We start from the raw sequence: 22,867 nt of genomic DNA on the forward strand, positions 1-22,867 counted from the left end.
TGACGTACGTTCGTCTCGCGGGAGCCGTCCCTGTGCACGTCACACCCAGATCTCAGAGGAAGGGCTCACTCCACGGGCGCTGCCAGCAAGAGGAAAGCACGTACCTGAGCGGGCGATGCCGCTGTCCCTGTCTTCGCTCTGCCCTCTGCTCGGCATGTCGACCGGAGTGCTGTGCACTGCAGGAAGCAAGGAGACCTGGTCACGGGGCTCGCAGAGGCGGGCTGCTCAGACCGCCTGCGCTCGCTTTACGCCCGCTGGCGGTGACCGCACGAGGACACACAGGGAGGGACGGGAAAGCAGAATGCAGTTCAGAAAAGACGGGGGAAGGAGGGGGCAGAGGCCAGCGACCACCTGCCCGTGCCTGTCCCCCGGCAGCACTACAGAGGCTCTTCCGAGGGCCTCTCGCCTCTAAAAGAAGCCGAGTCATCAGCTGTGAGGACACTTCATACGACGAGCAGACATCCTCGAGCAGACGCTTTCAGCCATTTTCCTCATTAGTAGTAGTTAAATAGCATTTAAGTATTTCAGTAGTTTCAATGTACTGAAATACTGCAAAATATTAATAAGTACTTTCAAAATGCTTTATAATCAGTTTCAGCAGTAACTACAGGCAACCTCGAGAAGAGAAAGGCTTGAAAACCATTTCAGGAATTTAAAAAACCCTTCTGTGTTTTATAAACCCTCTCTTGGCAGACAGAAACACTTATATTCATTTTCAAATATCTCTTCCTCTGCCTCTTTTCCATATACACCCGTACACGACACTACTGCAGAGGTGCTAGGAAAACACTCTAAAGGACTGCAGACTTCCAGGAATGCTTTACGTTGGTCTCAACTGTGTACTGTTGAGCTAAACGGTAGCTCCCACGTTGCTACCGTAAGCGTTCTGGTGCACGAGAAGCCCGCCGCTCTGCCTGATTACTACACTTGCCAGCTACTCTGTGAAGCGTGTTTATTTTCACAATTTTAAGGAGAGTATATAAACATGCTATCCTCACCTGGAAGTAGGCAGGAGGCTGTCAGTCAGTTAAATAGGGTGCCTAGCATAGTTCGGCTACGGTGAAAAGCAGAATGCAGAACACCGTCTGCGGTAAACACAACCCCTAACGTTAGCAATGAAGGCTCCCACGCTAGTTAATCACGCCAGCCTGCGGCAGACATTCGGCAGCCTGGGCTAGACGGCCAGGCCGGTCTCAGGATGTACCTACCCAGAGATGGAGGTGGCTACACCTGTAAAGAAGCTGGAAAGTACATTTGAACTACTTAAATGCTACGGACAGAGAGAGGGAGGGGGGAGGGAGAGGCCGGTCTTCCATGCTCTTGTTAGAGTGACTTTTGAAGACACAGTGCAGGTAAGGGTGCAGGTGAAAAATGGATCAAAGATGCCACAGCAAAGAGAAACAGTTCACGGCAGCGGAAGAGGCCGAGGAAAATCGGAAGATGTTATCCTCTTAGAAACACGAAGGGCTCATTTCAGATCCAAACCGGCTTACGCCGCGGGGGTATTAGCAGAGACGTTTCCAACAGGGGTTCTGGGGTGGAGGTTTCAGAACGCCAGGCGCTCGGCAGCATGTGGAACTAAACATCTCACGAGCCCCTTGGATTTCTAGAGAGGCGCCCAACAGATTTGTTTCTAAGAACCTGCCCAGGAGTTACTAACGTGTGCAGGTCGCACCATACTCAGCATTCCACACAAACCTGCAAAGAAAGAGGCACTGCGGCTGAGCCGGAGCGGTCCTCCTTCAGCCGCCCCCGGGGGCAGTTTGCTGCCGCATCCCTGCAGCACACCTGGGGCGGAGACACACACGGGGGCGGACAAAGTACACACACAGAAATAAACGCAGATTAAAGATAATGCCACAGCAAAACACCACCACAAACTCAAAGAAAGCAAAACGGACACCCACGGCGGCGGGACCCGGAAAGCAAGGCCCCGCTTACGTGGCGGAGTTTACCTAGGTTACTTCCAGTACGACAGGGGCCCAGGTTATTCTGATTTGTGTTCAGTTTCCCCAGGTTAGGATCTTGGTTGATGTATTCGAAGCTGTCTTGCAAGCTAAGTCCAGAGAGGGAAGGAAGGGAGAGAGAGGAGAAAAACATCAAGGGACGAACAAAGCTGTTTGCTAACAGACAACTTTTTCTTCATGAATTAATAATGTCTCACATCTACCGAAGAGACTTAAACTTTAGGGGAATTTGTTGCAGGAAAAGACAAGAGAGGCTCTGGGAGGGAGTTCAACCTATAGAACTAAATGACACATTCCAGACAATTTCACAGTATTATGTAATGAGGGACACCGAATTCTAAAATCTTCCTCTGGTGACTGATACCTAGGATACGGCTATTCATTTCAAGGGTAATTTTACAGAAACCCTCAAAATGAAATTCATTTTAACCCTTAGTTAACATCCATGAGCAATTCAGCAACCTTTTTCAGGAGGAGCATATAACAGAAATTATGATTCTTACAGGAGTCTGATTTCACAACTTCTTAAAAGTTAGAATTACTCATAAACACACGTGAGAGAAGCAGCTTTTAATAATTTATTGTATTTGTTAACAAATGAAATAAAGATGTCGAGGATAATATAGCAAAATGAAGCCAAAATACTTTTTACTTCAATCTGAGCTTGATATTTAATTAGAGGGAGTTAGTATAATAAATGTTCAGGTAATATCAAGGGTCAGAAAAATAATACCTCACAAAAAAATAAATATCAATTCCTATACTGGCTTAAGTCATGACAATCCAGCGTTAAATGCTCAAAAAAGTAAATTCATTATTCTGTTGAAAAGTAAGCAGACTTACTCAAAGGTACCCAAATTTGAAGAGGAACATACTTTTAATTTCTTAGGATTGTAAAAAATAGCAGCCTTCATTTGACCCCTAAGAATACCCCTTTAATTTACAATAAACATTTCTTCCAAACTTACCCAAGTGTAATAAATGTTCTGCTGTTTTATTCAAAAAAGAAGTACGTGAAATATTTCTGCTTGAAAAATTCAAAATATATGAACAGTTGTGCCAGACTAAGAGTTAAGTTAGACATTTAAGTATTCTTAGTCGACACAGAAGTGTAAAATTAAGAGGGGGAAAAAAACTCGGGAGTGGGCTTCCCTGGTGGCGCAGTGGTTGAGAGTCTGCCTGCTGATGCAGGGGACACGGGTTCGTGCCCCGGTCTGGGAAGATCCCACATGCCGCGGAGCGGCTGGGCCCGTGAGCCATGGCCGCTGAGCCTGCGCGTCCGGAGCCTGTGCTCCGCAACGGGAGAGGCCACAGCAGTGAGAGGCCCGCGTACCGCCAAAAACCCAAAAAACAAACAAACAAACAAACAAAAACTCGGGAGTGAAAATCAAAATATTGCCTGGCCTGAGTCCTCACCGACCACAGAGGTTACACGGATGGCTCAGACAGACGATCCCTCCTGCCATTCAGGTGCCTCTCAGCTTGGGAAACTCACCCTGTGCCTCATTCCTTCAGAAATAAATAAACGAGCAGACTGACAGGTGAGATTTTTTTGTTTAGTTTTGTTTTGCTTTGGTTTTGGTTTTGGCCGTGCCACGTGTGGGATCTTAGTTCCCCGACCAGGGATCACACCCGGGCCTCGGCAGTGGAAGCGCAGAGTCCCAACCACTGGACCGCCAGGGAATTCCCAAGATTTTTTTTTATAAGATGAAATAATATCCTTTTCCCCTTCACTTTTCATTTTCCAGGGAATGAGAACATGGTGACTGGCAGTAGGAAGAGTGGGTTAACAGGTGAAGACCCCCAATATATGTATGTAGACCATCACTTGTCTTTAAGGCCACCTGCTAAGGTCCAAGGCCTCTTCATACTCACTATGTATTGGACAAAGGCCACCTTGAAAACCCCTTTGTTAATGTGGACTCATCCTGCTTCTAACTTCAAAAAGCCTTATGGCCCTCAAGGAACGACTCTACCCAGAAACAGCCACTTGGAAAATTGGGGGGGGGGTGGGGAGGGGAGGGGGAAAATCCCGCACTTACTTATTTGTACTCCCACAGAAGCTGCCCATTCTGGCGGAGAAGACTTTACTAACCATCAGCTGTGGAGGAGAACTGGAGAAAAAACAAACGGACAGAAGAGGGAGAGATGCATGGGGTTTTTTTTGTTTTTTTTTTTAACTTTTTCTCAAGCTTTTATTCATTTCTATATCTTATTTTACAGAAAATGAGATGTGCATTTTTCAAATCACTGTATCAATGGGGTGTCTAGATTTTTTTCTAATTTTATCATTTTAAAATCCCAAGAATGTTAAAACCCTGAGAGAGAGCTATGGAGACACTGCCAGGGCCGTTTTCCTTGGGAGTAAATATTTCAGATGTACAAACTTCGCTTCGCAGAAATATTGCAAAGCAGAAGTTTGTTTTTTTCTCAGGGTATATTTTCCACCTGCCATGTGGCACAGATGAACAGACAGAAGGTTATAAGTGCAGGATTGGGAAAAGGCTTCCTTTCACACATCGTAGAGCTTGTGCTTCCAGCGAGTTAAATTCTATCCTGACATGCAGATAAGGAACGTGTTCTTTAATGTCGTCACATTCTGCTTTTTGCAGAAACTTTTATTCTAGACACCATTCCCTAGAAACAAAAATAAAACTCGGCATGCGTTCAATAATTTGAAAAAATATGTATCTCAGTACAAGGAAAAAATCACGAGAAACTTTAATCTGAAAATGGAAAATTTGTGAAATTCTGACTTTTTAAACTTAAAATATTTGAATAACTCTGATTAAAAATATTGCTATTACTAACCTAGCAGATACTCAAAATGCTTTGGTACGCATTTTTCAATTACGGTACTTAGCTAAAGCTTAGGATTTTGTCCTGCTAAGCTGATTCAAGGTCAGAGTGATGTAGAAAATGTCAGACTATTTGAACTGCTAAAGATATGCAAAAGGTATCAAGTGCTAGCAAATACGAGATGACAAAGTTTAGATTATTATTTTACTGCATAACAGTTTTGCGCATGTTTGAATGGAGTCATCATCCCCAAGCCACGTCTCACGAGCAGGGGACGGAACTCACCGTATGTAGTGAATCTTCAGGGTGGAGCCTTTGTAGCTCATGGCGACCGAGCCGAACATCATCTCCCCAAGCATGTTGACATCAGAGGCGGGGCGCGTGTACTACCAGACGTGCAAGAAACCAAAATCGTGTCGAGTACAACACGATAGAAAATAATGTGCAATTTTGTTGGTAATTAGAACCATTTCTCAAAGCAGCAACTGATCATTTTACAATCTTAATCTACAATGATGACTGCCTACTCTTTTCCCCAAATTATCACTAATGTTCACGATTTCTTCTTTATACACTATATCCTCGTACAGGATGCAAGCGCTTTACCAGAGTTCACTTTTAATCTGGTTATGAGAAACAATGACTTTCATCGTCCCCATTTACAAAGTCTAAATAGAAAGATTAAGTGACGGAAGAGGCAGAGTAACTCCTCCTGATACTAAGAACACATCCTGAAATGAAATATAGCTCAGGGTTATCCAACCAAAATCAACGTGTGGAACAAAAATGCCAGTCGGTGTGGGCAGGGTTTCGTGGGTCCAAAAGATAACCGACAGTCTGGTCACCCCAAAGTTTGACTGAAACATTTTTAAATTTTTTGACCCCCTAGCTTCTGACCAGTCTTCGGCGTCCCCTTTATCACCGCAGAGGGTGGACGGCACCTTCCCCCATCCCCCGCTATTCAAACGGCTCCTGTCACAGCCAATGGGCGCTTCCCAGTTTGCCCTATTAAACGTCTCACGGTATCTGACGCACATAATTGCTCTCCTTTTTATATTTTTTAAATTACTTTTTTTTTTTTTTAGAAAGGCAGACTGCCACGTGCAGCGCCTCATTTGGATGTGTCTGGAGTCTTGGAAGCTCGACTACCCTACGTTCTCCCACAAATGGACCTTGAGAGCTTGTCTGCAGGTTCTAGCAGGGGAGCGCAGCTACTTGTATACCCCTGACCGAAGAACGGTCCTCCTCTATCGCGGAAGGTCGTCCTCTCCGACCGAGCGCGCAGCTTCGGGAGGGACGCACCTGGAACGGTGAGGGAGGAAGGGGACACCCGCCTAGCCAGCCCGATCGGCCGAATCAACCCTGGCGATCAATGGGGTGACAGATGTCGCAGCCAGATCGCCCTCACATCCTGCTCTCCCTTTTATTTTTTATTTTTTTGCGGTACGCGGGCCTCTCACTTGGCCTCTCCCGTTGCGGAGCACAGGCTCCGGACGCGCAGGCTCAGCGGCCATGGCTCACGGGCCCAGCCGCTCCGCGGCACGTGGGATCTTCCCGGACCGGGGCACGAACCCGCATCCCCTGCATCGGCAGGTGGACTCTCAACCACTGCACCACCAGGGAAGCACTGCTCTCCTTTTTAAATCTCTACCTTCTCAAGTCATCCCTTGTACAAGGTCACTGTCTGCGTCCTCAACCGCTGCTGTGATTCCAGTTATTCCCGACGGGAACCCCCATACCTTCATCTCGGGGCCCGGACTCCCCTGGAGCTCAGGTGGCTGGAAGCCAAACGCCCTCACTCACATGACGTAACACTGTGCGTACTGTGAACATATGATGACACACAGGTGCATGCGTTTGGATACAAGATGCTCAGCTCCCACTGTAAGTGGTGGTGACGCACACTGAGGATGGATGTGAGTGTCAACCAAACCAGTGCGCACGACACCCGCACGGCCTGACTGAAACCGTACCTCCAACTCCTGTGACCCAGGCCACCAGCCAGACTCTCTGCTGCCTCGCTTTCTACCCAAGCAAAACCATGGCAATCAGCCTTTCAACTCCAAATCCACACGCATACACGTATATATCCACACACACGGACACACATATACACACCTACTTACACCTGCTTGCAAAGGAGGAAAGAGGAGCAGACATCTATCCGCCTGATTTAACGAGCCTGCTACCAACCTCTTCTCGCTTCCTGCAGACAGAAACTAACAGGCTTTCACCTTCTTTATGAATAACTTCCACCCATCACCTCCATTTCTGAACCTGCTTTTTCTTGGGGTACAAGGTCCACGTGCCAACTGCAATTCTCAACTCGCTGAAAATTTCACTCTATGCTGTTGTAACCACATACTGCTTTGAGAGCCGGCAGCTCTGTGGAATAAGGGCAGACGCACAGCAGCGATCCTGACCGTGAAACGAGCAACGTTCTATACACCTGTGGCTGCTGGTGTACACCTCCCTGGCTTTGCTGTGTCAGCGACACGGCAGACAGAATTCCTCATGGCTCCGAAGATAAAAATAAACACTCATATATCCTCCATCAGGTAGTACCCTTCTGCTATTCAATATTTATGAAACCTCTTTCCTTGCGCCCAGCTGGCCAACACTTCTCAGTATACCAGCCCTTCACACTTGCCACTCCAGTTGGGTCTTGCCTTCCCAGCTGCTCCTATACAAGCCTTTCTTCCTTCCACGGCAAGTGCTACTTTCTCAGGATGACAATATTCATCCCCAGAATCCTCAGAGCTCTTAGAAAAAAACCTGGAAAACACATGCGCATTAATCTGGTTCTGACCACCAAGGAAGCAGAACAGGAGGGTTTACCTCCTTTGCAACATCTCTCTTCATTCGGTGTGTGTTTCACGGGATCACTGCTGCTCCGTTATAGTTTTTATCAAGAGATAAAGCCAAAGTGTGAGCACAGCACTGGCCTGAAACACCTAAGAGCCCGTTTTGGGGGGTTTTTGTTTATTTGTTTGTTCCATTTTTATTGGAGTAGAGTTGATGTACAGTGTTGTGTTAGTTTCTGCTGTACGGCCAAGTGAGTCAGTTACACGTTATACACACATCCCCTCTTTTTAGATTCCCTTCCCACAGAGGCCATCACCGAGTCCTGAGCAGGGTTCTGGATACGTAGTCTCCTATCCCAGGGACGGGGCCCTCAAACAGCCATTATCCCCGAGGAGAAATGGCAGTAAATGGCTCCAGCCTACGGGGCATTCCGCACGCAAGGGTGGTTGTACCTGGTACTTTGGAAGCTGCTCCTTGGCGTGTGGTAAAGATCCCCCGGAAGAGCCGTGGGAAGAGAGGCTGCCGCTGCCACCGCCTTGACAGCACTTGGCTGGTGTTTTCGTGGGGACGTCCTCCGCTTTCTGGGTGAACAGGGAGAGGAGGGTAAACACACCGCCCCCGCTGAGCGTACCGGGCTCCCCAGCACACGCTCACTGGGGGCCCCTTTCTCACATCGCTCTGTTCTGTTGAGCCTCAGCTGCATAGAAAAACCGGGACGTTGTTGTTTTCTTTTTAACGAGGACAAAAGAGTGGTTCCTGTGAGTCTATAACATTTGGAAGAGGAAGATGCTGAGAAGGGTGACAGAGGTGGTGGGTTATGTATTAAGACTGTTCTCTTTATTTTATTATTATTATTATTATTATTATTATTTTGGCAGCACGGCTTGCAGGATCTTAGTTCCCTGACCGGAAACTGAACCCAGGCACGCTGAACTGGAAGCACAGAGTCCTAACCACTGGACCACCAGGGAAGTCCCCAAGAACACTTGACGTTTCAATTCATATTCTAAAATCATCGATGAGCTCTGACCTCTGTTCTGGTTGTTAGAGGGTTTTTTAGTACTGGGTAGAGTCATAATCTATAAAATTGATGAGGATACAGACATTGCTTCAAAGTTAAATTTTCCCCAAGCAAACGGAATTGAGAAGGCAGAAGTATTTATTCATTTGGAAAGACCAGCACGTGCTTTAATGACACACCTCCCCCCGCACGGCTTTAGAGAAAGTCATGAGGTCAAGCTTGTGAAAGATGAGGACAAGATGCTGGAACGGGGGCTGCTGTGATTACACAGCATGTGAGGCAACACGGCCTTCAAAGGTCACGGCTTGTAGAGGAGTAGCTACTACACGTCCCCTTCATGGAGCTCATGGCAGATTTTTATGACAGTGACACAGAGGCATAAGGATACACCTTCACTAACGTTTCCCTTCCTCCTAGGCCAAGATGCACTACTCCCTACAGAAGCAGCCTGTACCCTCCGTGATGCGTTGTTTCTATCCTGAGTCTTCTTTGCTTTTTTGTGCGTAGATTTGCTTGGAAAAACATGAATGCAAGTGCAGCTTGTCTAATCTCCAGTGTGACAGTCACACTGATGGTCGAATGCAAATGCCTGCAGTCACGTGCCTGCTGCTGACTCCTGACATTTCGTGCCTGCCCATGGGGTGGGGGGCTGAAGATGGGGGAAGAACAGAAGGGGAACAGGAAGCCTGCCCCCAGCGGTCGCGGGCGGGATGGCGATCCACGGCCCTGCAGGGCCCGGAGTGACACGCGGTCCACACCCGCCCCACACTGCTGGGCCCACTGGCCGCGCCGTCCACAACTGGCGACAGCTCCCGGTACAGTGAGCAGAGCCCCCGCTGGACTCCCTCTGCAGCCTTGGGCAGCTTCCAAGCCTCCCCGGGCCCAGCTGCCTCTGTGAGGAAATGAGTGCGTCCATCCCAGGAAGCTTCTGTTCCAGACTCCGGGGTCATCATTGCTCCTACAGACAGGATTCCGGTTATTTTTGCAAACCGGTGAGAATTTTTTCCCTCCACCTGCTACCACCATCAGGAACCCTAGTGACGGAGCGTGGGTGTGCAACTATACCATCTGTGCAAGGCCTTGGGGAGACAGGAAGTGATGTGGGAAAACAGGGGGAAGCCGTGTGCGGTCCACCAAACAAAGGGCCGAGTGCTGGCTCACCTGAACTAATACCAATCTACCATGGCAGGCTTCGCTGAATCACCAAGAGACTTCTCATCCCCCCTGCTCCAGCCACCCACCTAACAAGCCCAGCAATGGCTGTAATGATTAGCTACCTGGCCAGCTTCCACGTGAAAGCACCACGGGATCCGCTCAGCTAAACCGCCTTTAACCAGACACTTCCTTCCCGCAGAAACAACCGTATCAGAAGCAGGACGAGACCTCAGCCCTGACGAGACCGAGACCCTGACATAAACTATTCAGCTACTTAGCTGCACATTCTCTAAACTGCCAGGATTCGGTCAGTACAGGTATCAGGTTACTGAACATGAAAAGAAGGAACACAAAGGGATTTATTTAAGTTGTAGACATCTGAATAACTGCTGAAAGGCGACAAGTCAGAAGTACACTGGATGGCCACCCTGAAGACTCACAGGGAGGACTAGACCCTGCTCCTGCCTGGACACATCACTCTACCTTTCCCATTCTGGCTCCAAGGGATCAAGAGCTGCTCTGTCCCCACTTTACCCACCCTCAGACCTCCACGCCCCATACCACCACCACCAGCACTACGACCACCACCATCACCTCTGTCACCGCCACCATCACCTCCATCACCATCACCTCCATCACTTCCATCACCATCGCCTCCACCATCACCTCCATCACTATCATCACCTCCATCACCACCAACACCTCCATCACCACCACCATCACTTCCATCACCATCGCCTCCGCCATCACCTCCATCACTATCATCACCTCCATCACCACCAACACCTCCATCACCATCACCATCACTTCCATCACCATCATCTCCATCACCACCCTCACCTCTACCATCACCACCACTACTACCCCCACACCGCCCTCCACTATAAAAAGGAAATAAAACTTCCTTGGTCAAACAGGCTTGGGTTGCAGGCCCTTCTGCAGACGACAGTGCATGTTAGCACCCTGCAGCCCCGTGGCCAGGAAAGCGCTCCAGTTCTGTCTAACCCCGTGCTATGTATCACCTCTTACTATCTATGGGTGATACCAGACCTTCCCTTTAGGCGAGCGCTTCATGAATTTTAGCATTCTCAGTCTTCCCATTAACGGCACACACTTGGCATCAGAATCCTACTGGATTGCAACTTACCAGCAAAGTCACTTCTGGTAATGTCTAAAGTACGATGCTTAACATCTGCACGATGACTCGCTAACAGTCTCACCTGTGTATATTAATAAGAACGCAAATGGGGTGGGCGGAGGGACCTCTGCCCGTGTTTCCTCTGAACCACTGACGGCGCTGTGCAATTCAGCCCAAAGAGCAGGCAATGGACGAACAAACAAAAAGGACGAAAGCGAATCCATAGTTCCTACCTGAGCTGCCGCCTCCTCGATCTTGTGAACAGCTTTAGAGTCAAACAAGACTTGTCTGCCTCTCCTCTCACAGTCCTGGTAAACTATCAGGCGAATCTCGTTCAGGTCCAACTCCGAACAGGACCAACTGTGGATTCACAAGAAAGAAGTCGTGTTAGCGGCGACGCTCGGGATGGTCGCAGGCAGACAAGTCTCCCAGCCGGTGTCCGCCTGCACACGGAAGCCCCAGTGTGCAGAAGGCGTGATCCCCACAGACCCGGGCACACGGCCCTGTCCGTGGACTCCGATGGGCCAGTGCCCATGACCAAGGCTGGGAAGGCTCCTGAGATGATAAACCACTGGAGAGAAAGCTTCTCCTTCCAAAGCAACTTTGGGCAGAGACATCAGGCAGGAGCGGCCAGGGCTGCGGAGGGAGCTGAACCCGGCGCCTGGGTTCTGGGGGCGTCACAGCTGAGGTCGGAGGCTCTGGAGCGTTCACGCCTCTGCACCATTGGGCCAGGAACCTGCAGCCTGTCAGGGGAGCCCTCGCTTTTCCTCTCCCACCCACCCAGGCTCAGGACAAACAGAGAGGGCTCACGTGTCCTGAAACTTAGCCTTTTCTTGTATCGTGGCTGGTCTGACACAGAAGTTTGGAAAACCAAGTGCATCATGGTACAGCGTCTGAATGGCGGAAAATGACCATCGGCGATAAAGCCAACCCAAAGCCACTGGGACAAAACTGCTCCGAACGCAGGTTCGTTCTCGAGCAACAAGTGAAATCAGAACGCGAGGACTAAGAAAGGGCAACCATCAAGATGCTCTGCTTTGGGCCTCTTAAGTTATGTGTCTGTTAACCAGTCGACACAGATCTGAGTGCCTGCTGTGTAACCGTCACTGTGCTCGAAGCTAGAGATCGAGCAGCTGTTTAACGAAGCAGACTCTGTCCCTGCCCTCAGGGAGGACACAGTTCAGTGCGGAACACTGGGCGAGTCCTCACGTGTAACTACAGATGTCCAAGTGCAAGAAAGAAAAGGATGTGGTAAGACTCATATTTTCAAGTTTAAGCGGTGCTGGGGAGCGGCAGGGAAGTCCCTAGGATTTAAGGAAGGGACATTTAAGCAGGACTTGAAGAAGCAGGAGTTAAAGAGAGGTAAAGTGTGGGAATGAAGGACACAGCAGGAAGAGGACGGGACGGAGGAGATGCAGGAAAAGACAGGCAGAGGGAGACAGCGAGCTGCGGAGGGCGGTGGGCAGGTGGCAGCAAGGGCCAGCTCATCCCTGAGCGCAGGCGAGCAGGTCGGGAAACTCAGCCTGCACTTTCCCGAGGTCAATTTGCAGCTCTAAGGAAAAGAGGGCTGGGGCGGATTAAGACGAGAAGCAGGAGGGCCAGGTAGAATTTACTCTTCAGAGCTTGGGTCCTTCAAACCGAGGCTAGAGTGACGGCAGCCGGGGGGAGGAGAGGGGATGGGTACCGGCGGCAGGTTCATGTGGATAGAGGCCGGCGGGCGCCAGGCGCTGCGAGCACACAAGAGGAAGGTGGTGGCAGACGGAGAGTTAGAGGACAGACAACATCACACTGTAAAACTAAGAGATGGTGTAACAGAGTGAAGTCACACACATGTGGATACAGATACACATCCTCTGAGATCCGTTTCTCCAATAGTGCGATGGACATATTAACACCAAGCTCGCAAAGCTGCCGTGGAAACTAAATGAAAGTGCTTTACACAGCGGCTGACACAGGTAAGCGCTCCGAAATGCTAATAATTACCGAAAGAACTGTTCATGCTAACGACTTTTTAGAAACATCGCTACAGCAGCTGGTCCCCAACCACGAACTGCGCATCACTGGTCCTCTCCTTTTCAGGCTGTGGTAGTCAACACAGAACACATGCTTTTCGGGGAGCAGATCTGTTGTCTTAAATCCTAGCCTCCAAAACATCAAGTGCTGGTTGCACCTTCTCAACAGCCTGTGCTCTAAGCTGCCAGGCCCAGCACCCTTGGTGCTGGTTTTTTGGGTTTTTTTTTGCGGTACGCAGGCCTCTCACTGTTGTGGTCTCTCCTGTCGCGGAGCACACGCGCAGGCTCAGCGGCCATGGCTCACGGGCCCAGCCGCTCCGCGGCATGTGGAATCCTCCCGGACCGGGGCACGAACCCGCGTCCCCTGCATCGGCAGGCGGACTCTCAACCACTGCGCCACCAGGGAAGCCCTGGTGCTGGTTTTGCTACAACTCGGCAAGTCTGCTTCAGAAGTTGGTCGTCTCCTGCTCTCGGTCCAGGCCCGGCTGGTTGGACACGTCCCCCTAACCCACACTGGGCTGCGCAGTCGGGGCCTGTTTTTAGCCGTCGCGAGCTGGGAGCTGACCTGAGAACCGAGTCACCAGAGGAAGCAGAGGGGAGCCGTCAGCCAGCTCTCTGTCACCCCAACCCGACAAAAGTCCCGAAGGAACCCTGACATTTTACACCAGGTCATTAAAAACACCCTCTGCGATTACTAAAGCACAGTACACAGGTCGAAGTGATTAACATCGAAAAAGCGACAAAGATTTCATGGCTTTTTGTTTTCATGCTCAATCTGTTTTGCCCCAACAATGACATCTTGTCAAAACAGCGTTATCATTTACAAAGCAACCTGCTCAGTCCTTATTTCTGAGGGTTAACAGTGACTCAAATGTCAGTCGAACTGAGGACAGCCCCTCTGGAAGAGCTACAATTTAATAATGATCACAACACCCTATAAAACATTTCACGTGATTTTTCAATTTAAAAAGATGAAAAGAAAAGACGTGGGAAAGGAAAACCATGTATGTCAGATGGTCCAACTTTTTGACCATCCGAATACTTTATAAAGCATTTTCTAAAATACGAGGAAAACTCTATTTTTCTTCTTGCACATGAATAGCGTCACTGATTTAACACCTAATTGTAATTCTGGCGTCCCCCGTCTCTGACCTTAGAGGGAGTCACAGTCCAGTCACCCGGGACAGGAAATGCAGGCGGTTAAACGATGCTTCCGAAGGAAGCAAGCTTGGGTCCCCCCTGGGCTCTGGCCTCGCCGCGCGTCACAAGGACAACAGGCGCTCAGGTGCGGCCCCCCAGCACGCCGCGGGCTCCTCCGTGCCACCCTCGAGTCACCCGTGGCCACAGCCGTACATATTCCCTTCGTGCCCACACTCACCCCAACCCCCAGACACCGTTCCTGGAGCTGTGCTGAGGGCGACTCTCTGCAGGATTGCAAGAGGCTGAAAAATGAGCCTTGGGCCTTTGCCGTAAAATATCTGGCTACAGCTGTAGAGACACTTACTCTCATCAGAAACACCCTGTGTCTTGGCTTTTGTTGAAAGCAAGGGAAGATCACTGCCCCTGGCATCGGGGGACACGCATTATTTGTCTACTTTACGGTCACAGCTGTACGACCTGAGGCAGAAGAAAATAAGACGGTTTGTCTACCCTTCCCTACTGTAAAATTTCAACGGAAGTACTTAGATAGACCCTTTCCAGTTTTAAAATTCCACGATGTGAAGATTTGCCCGGTTGGAACTAAACCAGATCTTGTTTCTGGAACTGGTCATCAAGAGCGCAAAGTGAGGAACCAAAGTCTCAATCACTTACCTGAAAGGTGACAAGCAATAATCGTTCAAATGATTGTAAGTAGAGAAAACAGAAGCGTCTTTAAGGTAGATATAGCCATGTGCTGCGGCTGAATTGTGTCCCCCCGAAAGAGATGTCCCGTTCCTAATTCCTGGTACCTGTGAGTATGACCTTGTTTGGAAACAGGGTCTCTGCAGATGTCATCAAGGTGAGGCCATCCTAGATCAGGCTGAGCCCTGATCCAAGGACTGGTGTCTTCTTAAGAGGAGGGAAATCTGGACACAGACACAGGGAAGATGGCTGTGTGATGTCAGGGGCAGAGATCGGAGCTGCGGGCTACAAGCGCAGGAAAGCCAAGGAATGCTGGCCCTCGGGGGGTAGGGGGTGGATACTACAAATAAGAAATGTCCTTATTCCTAAGAACTTGAAGAGGCAGGCACGTCGGTGACCAGAGAAAACAAGAGGACAAGGAACAGGAGACGTGCCCGGGAGAAGCAGCGTCTGGACTGGAAGGAGTGAAGGGTGGCCAGGCTCGGGCGTGGTGGCGAGTGGGAAGTCGCTGCAGGCCGAGGGCAGGGCACAGGCCCACGGTCGAGTGGCACGGTGTCCAGGGGTGGGGCGGCTAGGCTAGGGCTCTTGCAGCAGGACCGCACAGAACTGGGAAGTTCAGGACTTCCGGAGCAGGACCCTGACTGCTACGTCAAGGAACGTGTGTCCGCTCCACAAGCGATGGGGTGTGTGCCATTCCAGCCTCCTGAGAGAGCGACTGACACGATCAGACCTGTGCTAGGAGAGGACTGAAGCTGCCTGAGAAACCATCTTCTGGGAAATGCAGAGGGGCCCTGACCTGCGCACCCAGGGTTTCCAGGCCTTGAGCTGGCAAGGACCAGGCCAGGAGGTGTCAGGTTTGCTGCAGTGATTTGTCCCCCGGGACCTGCAGGGTGGGCGTCGGATTCCTCCCCTGAACATTTGCAGGAATCAGGCTGGAAGTGGGCTCAGTACGTCCGGTGGAACCACGGTCTATGAGAGAAGAAGACCTCAAAAATATTCTTCCTCTGGCTCTCATGCAAGGAAACAAAAATCGTCAAAGTCAAGTTCACGGGAGGAGTTGAAAGACCGTCTTGTGATCTGAGAATGTGAATGTTTAAAGAGTCAGGTATGCTAGGGAACTTTAAATGGTCCAAGAAAAAGGAATATGAAACACCACAGAATCAACAAAACCGACAATGACGGTCACAACAAAGACTGGCAAACACCATCCATCCATCTGCCCAGCAGCTCCAGGCCCTGGGTACGGCCACTGCTCCCATGAACTCACTGTGCTCAAGGTGACGTTTTCCCGCCATGAAAATAAAGGATCAGCAGGGTGGAGGAGAAAGGGAAGTTGTGTTTGATGAGATGGCGATCAGAGCTCACCCCGCCAGCACAAACGTGTCAGCACAAATGGGTGCTACTTCCCGCCCAGTAGCAAGCTATTTACTGCAAGAAAAAAAAATTACGTAGATACATGGCAGTAACATATTTGGAATTCTTTGTTTCTTTTTTCCTAGGTTAGTAGCTCAGGAAGATGGCTAGCAGGAAAAGTAATTTGCAAATGAGCTGATTTGTCTTTCTTCCTCTATTTTGCACTGGTACAACTTCAGCTCCACAGACTGCCTGGTTTCTAGTTTCAGAAGACCTACATAAAAATTCACCTCTGAATTGCTGTCCTGGGGTCAAGAGCATAGTGAAAAAGTACTTAAAGATTCAGATTCTCATCAGGGGCTTTAATACATAATAAGAACCTAAAGGTACAGTTTTTAAACGATTCCAATTAAACGCACCCCGCTGTTATTTTCCCAGAAGAAATTTATATTGGATATTGGCTGCAACTTTTTTTTGTCTTTAAGAAAGCAGGTGATAGGGCTTCCCTGGTGGCGCAGTGGTTGAGAGTCCGCCTGCCAATGCAGGGGACACGGGTTCCAGCCCCGGTCCGGGAGGATCCCACATGCCACGGAGCGGCTGGGCCCGTGAGCCATGGCCGCTGAGCCTGCGCGCCTGTGCTCCGCAATGGGAGAGGCCACAACAGTGAGAGGCCCGTGTACCGCAAAAAAAAAGAAAAAGAAAAAGAAAGCAGGTGATAAATAAAGGTAAATCCTTTATTGCTTTTGTAAAAGAAACGTGGACTGAAAGAATCAATCCCCACTGTCGGCAGCCTGGCTTGGCAAAAAGCACTGTAACCTGAGCCCCAGTGACCACGCCTGCATCCGGCCTGACCAGCTGCCATGAAAGACACCGGGGAGCAAAATCAATGAGATCGGTGCCTACCTCAAAATGCTTACAATCCGACATGGAAGGGCCAACGCACAGACCAATCAGTAAACGCTACTGTCACGGGGATGGAGATAAACATCTACAGAAGGAAGGAGAGGTCAAGTCTGCCTAGCGGGGGTGAAGCGTGGGGCAAGGTCACAGACGACGTGACACCTGGAAAATGGGTGACCCTCTAGGGTAGACTGAGCTCCCAGCTCCAGCGCGGCCACTTTCACCCCAGGTGACTCTGGGAAGGCACCGACTCCAAAGCTCAGCTGTCCCTCAATGCAGCCCTTACCTGCCTCACCAGGCTGCTGGGAAAGACAGAAAATAAGGATGAAAGCACTTTCATAACTGTAACGCAGGCCTCAAAGGTGAGTTCAGATACACGGTCCCTTAACTGAGATCCTTGGGTCCAGATGTTTCAGAATTCGGAATTTTTTTTAATTTTAGAAAGACGCTTATACCACATATTATATAACAGCTCCTTTAGGGCCTGAGGTGTAATCAAACCCCAACGTCGAACAAATTAGAATCTCACCAGCCCAAGGGATGCATGTTTATGCTAAACGGATTATCAAGAGACTATTATGAATAGTTCAGGTCAGTTTCAACTTTTTTTTCAGAGGTTTTAGGATTTGGGGGCTGTAGGATAAGAGGTTGCTGCCCAGTGTCAAGGCCAGAAGTCCCCTCTACATCACCCCAGATATGAGCAGTCCTAACGAGCTGGCGGTGGAGGCTGACGCGTAGGGAGGCCGCCGGTGGCCGGGAGCACGGTTCCCACCGAGACAGCACTATGAATGTCCACGCCGGTCACGAGCTCACACCACACAGCCTTCATGTAATACGTTCACACAGCAAAGAGAGAACATCATGAGTCAACACACAGCCTGAGGTTTGGGAGCTACGAACAGGGAACTGTGAAACACCGAAGAGGAAAGATGGATCCCACCCATCATTCCTGAGCTCGGGGTGACGTCGAGTAGGACTCGGAAGCAGGTGGAGTCTGTGTGGCGCTCCCGGTCCCCACAGCCCCTGGCCGCGGCCAGGCTGCATGCCAGACGCCTGGCCCCCTGCCCGGACGAACATCTGACCCCAGTGCCCCCTCCTCCGTAAGAGACGGACTGCGGCCAGAATGACCTCCAAGGTCTCAGCCTTCCGACTCTTGACACAAACCATCTACTGGGTGTGCAGAGTACAACTCAGAACAGGTGACCTCAGCCGGGTACGAAGAGGACAGCCACCTTCGTGGACCAACTTCCATCCCTGCGTGGTACCCCTCGCCTTCCTACAGGGAGTCTGCACTGTGATACGGAAGCAGCACAAACGCACCTCGAATCGGCAGAACGTTCAGAGATTGCTGGCAAAGTCTGAAGGGGAAAAGCGCAAGTTCTCTCGAGGCAAGAGTGACGCTGAGTGGGCAGGTGTCCCTGAGGGGCACTGCACCAGCCAGGACGCCGCCCTCGCTGGCTTCCCAGGTTCCGTTGTGGTTATCAACAGGTTCTTCCCTTTCTCCTCTTTAAAAACGTACAGAATTTCTAACTACGGCTCATATTTTCCAAAAGGGTTCCTTGAATTCTTAAAAGAGCACTACTAATTCTTTTCCTGTGTCTAGAAGCTATTTTTTTAAAAAGCAGCTTTGCGATCCACCCCCACGCATGCGTTAATTCACTATTCCCTGAGCTAATTCTTTCACACTCTTGTCGGCATAACCCAAACCATCGATATGCATCCCTGTATCCCAGGACGGCTGAGACGTAATTTTCACCTCCGCTCAAAGCTAACTTGCATCAACATGATTCCACAGCTTTTCCTGAAGGGAAGGTTTCCCAGCCTCTCCTCCACCCAGGGAAACTGTCTTACTCATAACAGGTAAGTGAATGAATTTCAAAGTAAACATTCAAGACACAGCCTCATACATGAGTTGATTCTAGATCCATTTAACTTGCACACAGATAAGGTCATGATTCTTTTTCCCTAGAGGTTTCTAGAGGTCAGTTTTTCTAGAGGTTTTCAGAGGTTAAAAGCATGATTCTTTCCATAAGATCTTGTGTTTGCAAAATGGGAAAGTCAAACTAAGTAGAAGCTGTACCTATCTTTGGTCGTAAACTATTATCCCTAGAAGAGATGCGTACAGGCAAGCAGGCGGGGGAGGAGTGGGGAGGCAGTGCTGCAGGGCAGGGGCCAAAATAAGGAAAACAGAGAGAGAGTGGGGGAGAGAGAGAGAGAGAGAGAGAGAGATGGGTACAAACACACATACTCACGTACTCTTTGACCCAGCAATTCCACTTCAGGAATTAATCCTACAGATCAACTTACATCGGTCCAAATTGATTACGCACAAAAAGGGATCCACCGCAGCACCGTTTGGAGCAGTAAAGGATTGGAGCTAAGTGTCAGCATGGGATGGTACATCCCTACAATGGGGTGCTACACGGATACAACCCCGAATGGGGAACTCTCCTCATGTGATGACAGAATACGTGCTAGGACATCACTTTAACTGGAAAAAAGAAGTATAAAACGCTGTGTATAGAAAGCTACTGTATGTATTTTTGAAAAGGAGACACAAGGAAAAAACTCTGGATTTTATTGTATTTGCACAGAGTGTGTCTAGAAAGACATGTAGCTGTAAGCCTGGTACCATCTGGAGCAGGGGGCTGGGTTGTTGGGAGAGAGAAGCAAGTGGGCCCCTCCCTCCAGGGCACAGGGAGAGGGCTTCCTGACCCCACCTGATGCACGTCTGCCAGGGCCGCAGAGCAAGGGAGCTGCAGGCTCGGGCCGGGCAGCCTGCGTTTGCGCCCTGCCTCTTCCCAGCCGTGCGGCCTGGCAAGCACCTCCCTCTGTGCTCCTCGGCAACCCCCCACCTGCAGAACGGGGATGACAGCGGGACCCTCCTCACGAGTGCTGACTTGAGGGTTAACTGCAAAGTGCTTATCGCAGAGCCAGGCCGCTGGTCAGCGTGCTGCGGGGATTCACTGAGCCTCTGCGGCTTTGGGGGCTTCCCTGGCGGTCCAGTGGTTAAGGCTCTGAGCTTCCACTGCAGGGGGCGCGGGTTCCATCCCTAGTTGGGGAACTAAGATCCCGCATGCCTCTCGGCACAGCCAAAAAAATAAAAATAAAAAAGTTAAAAAAAAAAAAAGACACTGTGGCTTTTGAATATTTAACCGTATGACTGTACTCTCTCTGGAAAAATTAAAAATAAATAATGAAACTGAGGAATACAGCAGGAACACTCTTTCTTTAAATCCATCCCAGACTCAAGTATTGTCTTAAGACAAACAAGCTCAATGACAGTTTGCTCCAAGAAGCTTCTGAAGCTGAGGCCTGAGGCAGTGGGTGAACTCCCTCAGGGAAACGACCTTAATGGATCAGGGCCTTCACATTCCATTTCAAACCCGTAGTTCGGCCTCAGACAGTGACGTTTAGTGAGCTTCCTTCTCAGCATCCACACGCCACATTCTCCTGCCCCTTTTCACCCCCTGCTTCCCCCAAAGACACGATGACGTTTCTAAGAAAGTGACGCCTCTTCTCATTTATCCAACCTACTTACAGCTTTCAGTTTGTGATTACCATTCCAGGACTGTACTGAATTGATTTCCACCATATTAAATAACTGTCCATTTTTACCGCATAATCTCAGAGACTAGAGATGCTAGTTCTAGAAGGCCTGACGTCTGGGTGCAGGCAGGGAGGCTGGTGGTGAGAGCCACAGGGCGCCCAAGAAATACCCACCTAACTCCTTTCCAGAATGCACCTGAGCTGGCGTCCACAGATGCCCTGTGAGAGCGGGCACTACACCACGTATTTCATGCTGCAGTTAGGAGACTTTAATAAGGCTGGAACCAGTAAGTGGCAACGGCGGGACTCGAACCAATGTCTCCTGACCCCAAACTCTGCTCTCCCCGCGCTGCTGGGCCATCACCTCCACACCACGAGCAAACCACTCAGCGTCACACGCTCTGCATCCCAAGACCTCACTCTGCGTTTCCCTCTCAGGGTCTAAAGAAATGCTACATTTGAAAAAGAAAAATGCTGATGATACAGTGTTAAGACTGAGAAACAGAACACGGGATTATGTATAGAGTATGACCTCAATTGTGTAGCAAAAATGTGATCAAGCACTTTTTGAAAAGTTCACAAAAACGTCAGCGACTCGTATCACAGACAAAGGATTAATCTCCCTAATAGATAAAGAACAACCAGAAATCAATAAAGATTTGCAAACCAATGGAAAGGTGGGCAATGGACACAGACAGTTCACAGAAAAACAAAAATAAGATGGTCCTTAAACACAGGAAAAGACGCTAACTCTCACTCTTGGAAAGAGAAAAGCAAATTTAAGTCATGCCCCTATCAGATTGGCCAAGATCCAAAAGGTAAGACAGCCCACACGAGAAAAATGCAGGCAGAGGCGCAGATCCGTGCAGGTTCAGACGGAGGGTAACTAACTGGTCACAGCTCTGAGAGTCACCAGTATTGTTAACCTTGGAACTCCGATCCCGCTTCTGGAACTAAACAGACGCAAACGTGTGATTGTAGCTTGTGAGCTAAAAGGAGAGAACTAGAAACAACTGGAGAGAACACGGGCGGGGCAAATTCAATCCCTCCTGCTGGAGGCACCCAGCAGGACACGGTTGGGGTGGGGGTGGAGAGCCGGGTCCCACGGCCAAGTCCACACAGAGGGAGCAGACCCTGGGGCACACACTCCTCCTCCTGTGGAAGAAGGAAGGATACATATTCGTATTTGCTTACTTCCGCACCAAAGAAATGTAAAAAGATTCAGTTTAAGCAAAGTGAGTTTTTAAAAAGTAGGAAGGGGAAGAATAGTTCTGACCTCTGATTGCAAAACTCACTAGAATATTCGGCTCACCCAGGTAAGAAGCGACCTTAGTTTATCAGGAGTGGGTGTTTGCTCCATTGGTTCTGCAAGGGAGTTCCAGACCTTGTGGTCCACGGCCAGCCACGGACAGGAGTGGGAGGAAGCCAACAGAACAAGGCCAGGAGCTGGCCCCACACCTCCTAAGCCTGGTTGTTTAACTAAAAGGCCAAGACGGTGGATGAGTTGGCCTGGAACTGCCGTCCCTGGCTGGGTGGAGAAGACAAGCTTTGCACAAGACAGCACTGGGTCACCGTCCTCCACAGGCCAGCAGTCGGGACCTGAGGCCGGAACACGCGTGATCGCTGCGGAAAGGCCTTGCAGGGGAAGGGGGAGGAAGGGTTCGTGCCTCACGGGGGTCGCCACGAGGTCTCCGTGACTCCACGACGTCAGTGAGGAGGCCCTGAGCCACGCTGGCCAAGGGGGCTGGAGAAATGGCCCCCTGCCGCTTCTCACCCACCCGCCCGCCTGCACCAGGGGGACGCCTGGGACCTGTGTCTGCTGTTCCCGGCATCCAAACTGTCATCTCTTCATCCAAAAAAAAAAGTCCCTATAAAATCTGTCCAGGAATCTTTAGAACAGCACCATTCATGAGGCCCAAAACATGGGAAAAACCTCACGTCCCTCGCTGGATAAATAAAATCCGGCCTATCCACTCGACAGAATACGATTCAGCACTAGAAGGGAACGAAATGCCATTACATGCCCAGAACACGGGTGAACCTTGAAAACATGACGTAAACGTAAGAAGTCAACCACGGAAGAACATACGACATGATGGACTGTACGCTGCTGCTTACAGGAAACGTCCAGAACCAGGCAAATCTACAGAGACAGACAGGGAATGAGTGGCTGCCTAGAGCTGAGGAGACCGGGGGACGACAGCCAACTTCTGTGGGGGGTGGTTTCTTTCTTTCAAGGGCCGTGAAAATGTCCCGAAGTTGATGTGGTGATGAGTGTATAACCCTGAGGACACAGCACATCCACTTAAGTACGGATAGACTTCAA

The 22,867-nt window shown here is 49.8% G+C and overlaps 1 protein-coding gene across 5 annotated transcripts in view; it reads right to left on the reverse strand.

Moving 5' to 3' along the window:
• The window catches only part of FNIP2 (folliculin interacting protein 2), a 126,458-nt gene that overhangs the window by 56,931 nt on the left and 46,660 nt on the right, over positions 1–22,867 (reverse strand). For 3 of the 5 annotated variants that reach the window (XM_079919712.1, XM_079919709.1, XM_079919708.1), the window contains exons 2-8: positions 11,119–11,245; positions 8,024–8,152; positions 5,052–5,152; positions 4,010–4,081; positions 1,956–2,056; positions 1,699–1,788; positions 105–176 (exon numbers count right to left, since the gene is read on the reverse strand). In XM_079919712.1, coding sequence (XP_079775838.1) covers positions 105–176; positions 1,699–1,788; positions 1,956–2,056; positions 4,010–4,081; positions 5,052–5,152; positions 8,024–8,152; positions 11,119–11,245 — 692 coding nt within the window. The remainder of the gene's footprint in view (positions 1–104; positions 177–1,698; positions 1,789–1,955; positions 2,057–4,009; positions 4,082–5,051; positions 5,153–8,023; positions 8,153–11,118; positions 11,246–22,867) is intronic. The other 2 variants (XM_079919711.1, XM_079919710.1) reach the window with 2 other exon arrangements.

This window comes from Stenella coeruleoalba, assembly GCF_951394435.1.
Source record: "Stenella coeruleoalba genome assembly, chromosome: 4".
Classification (NCBI taxonomy): domain Eukaryota; kingdom Metazoa; phylum Chordata; class Mammalia; order Artiodactyla; family Delphinidae; genus Stenella; species Stenella coeruleoalba.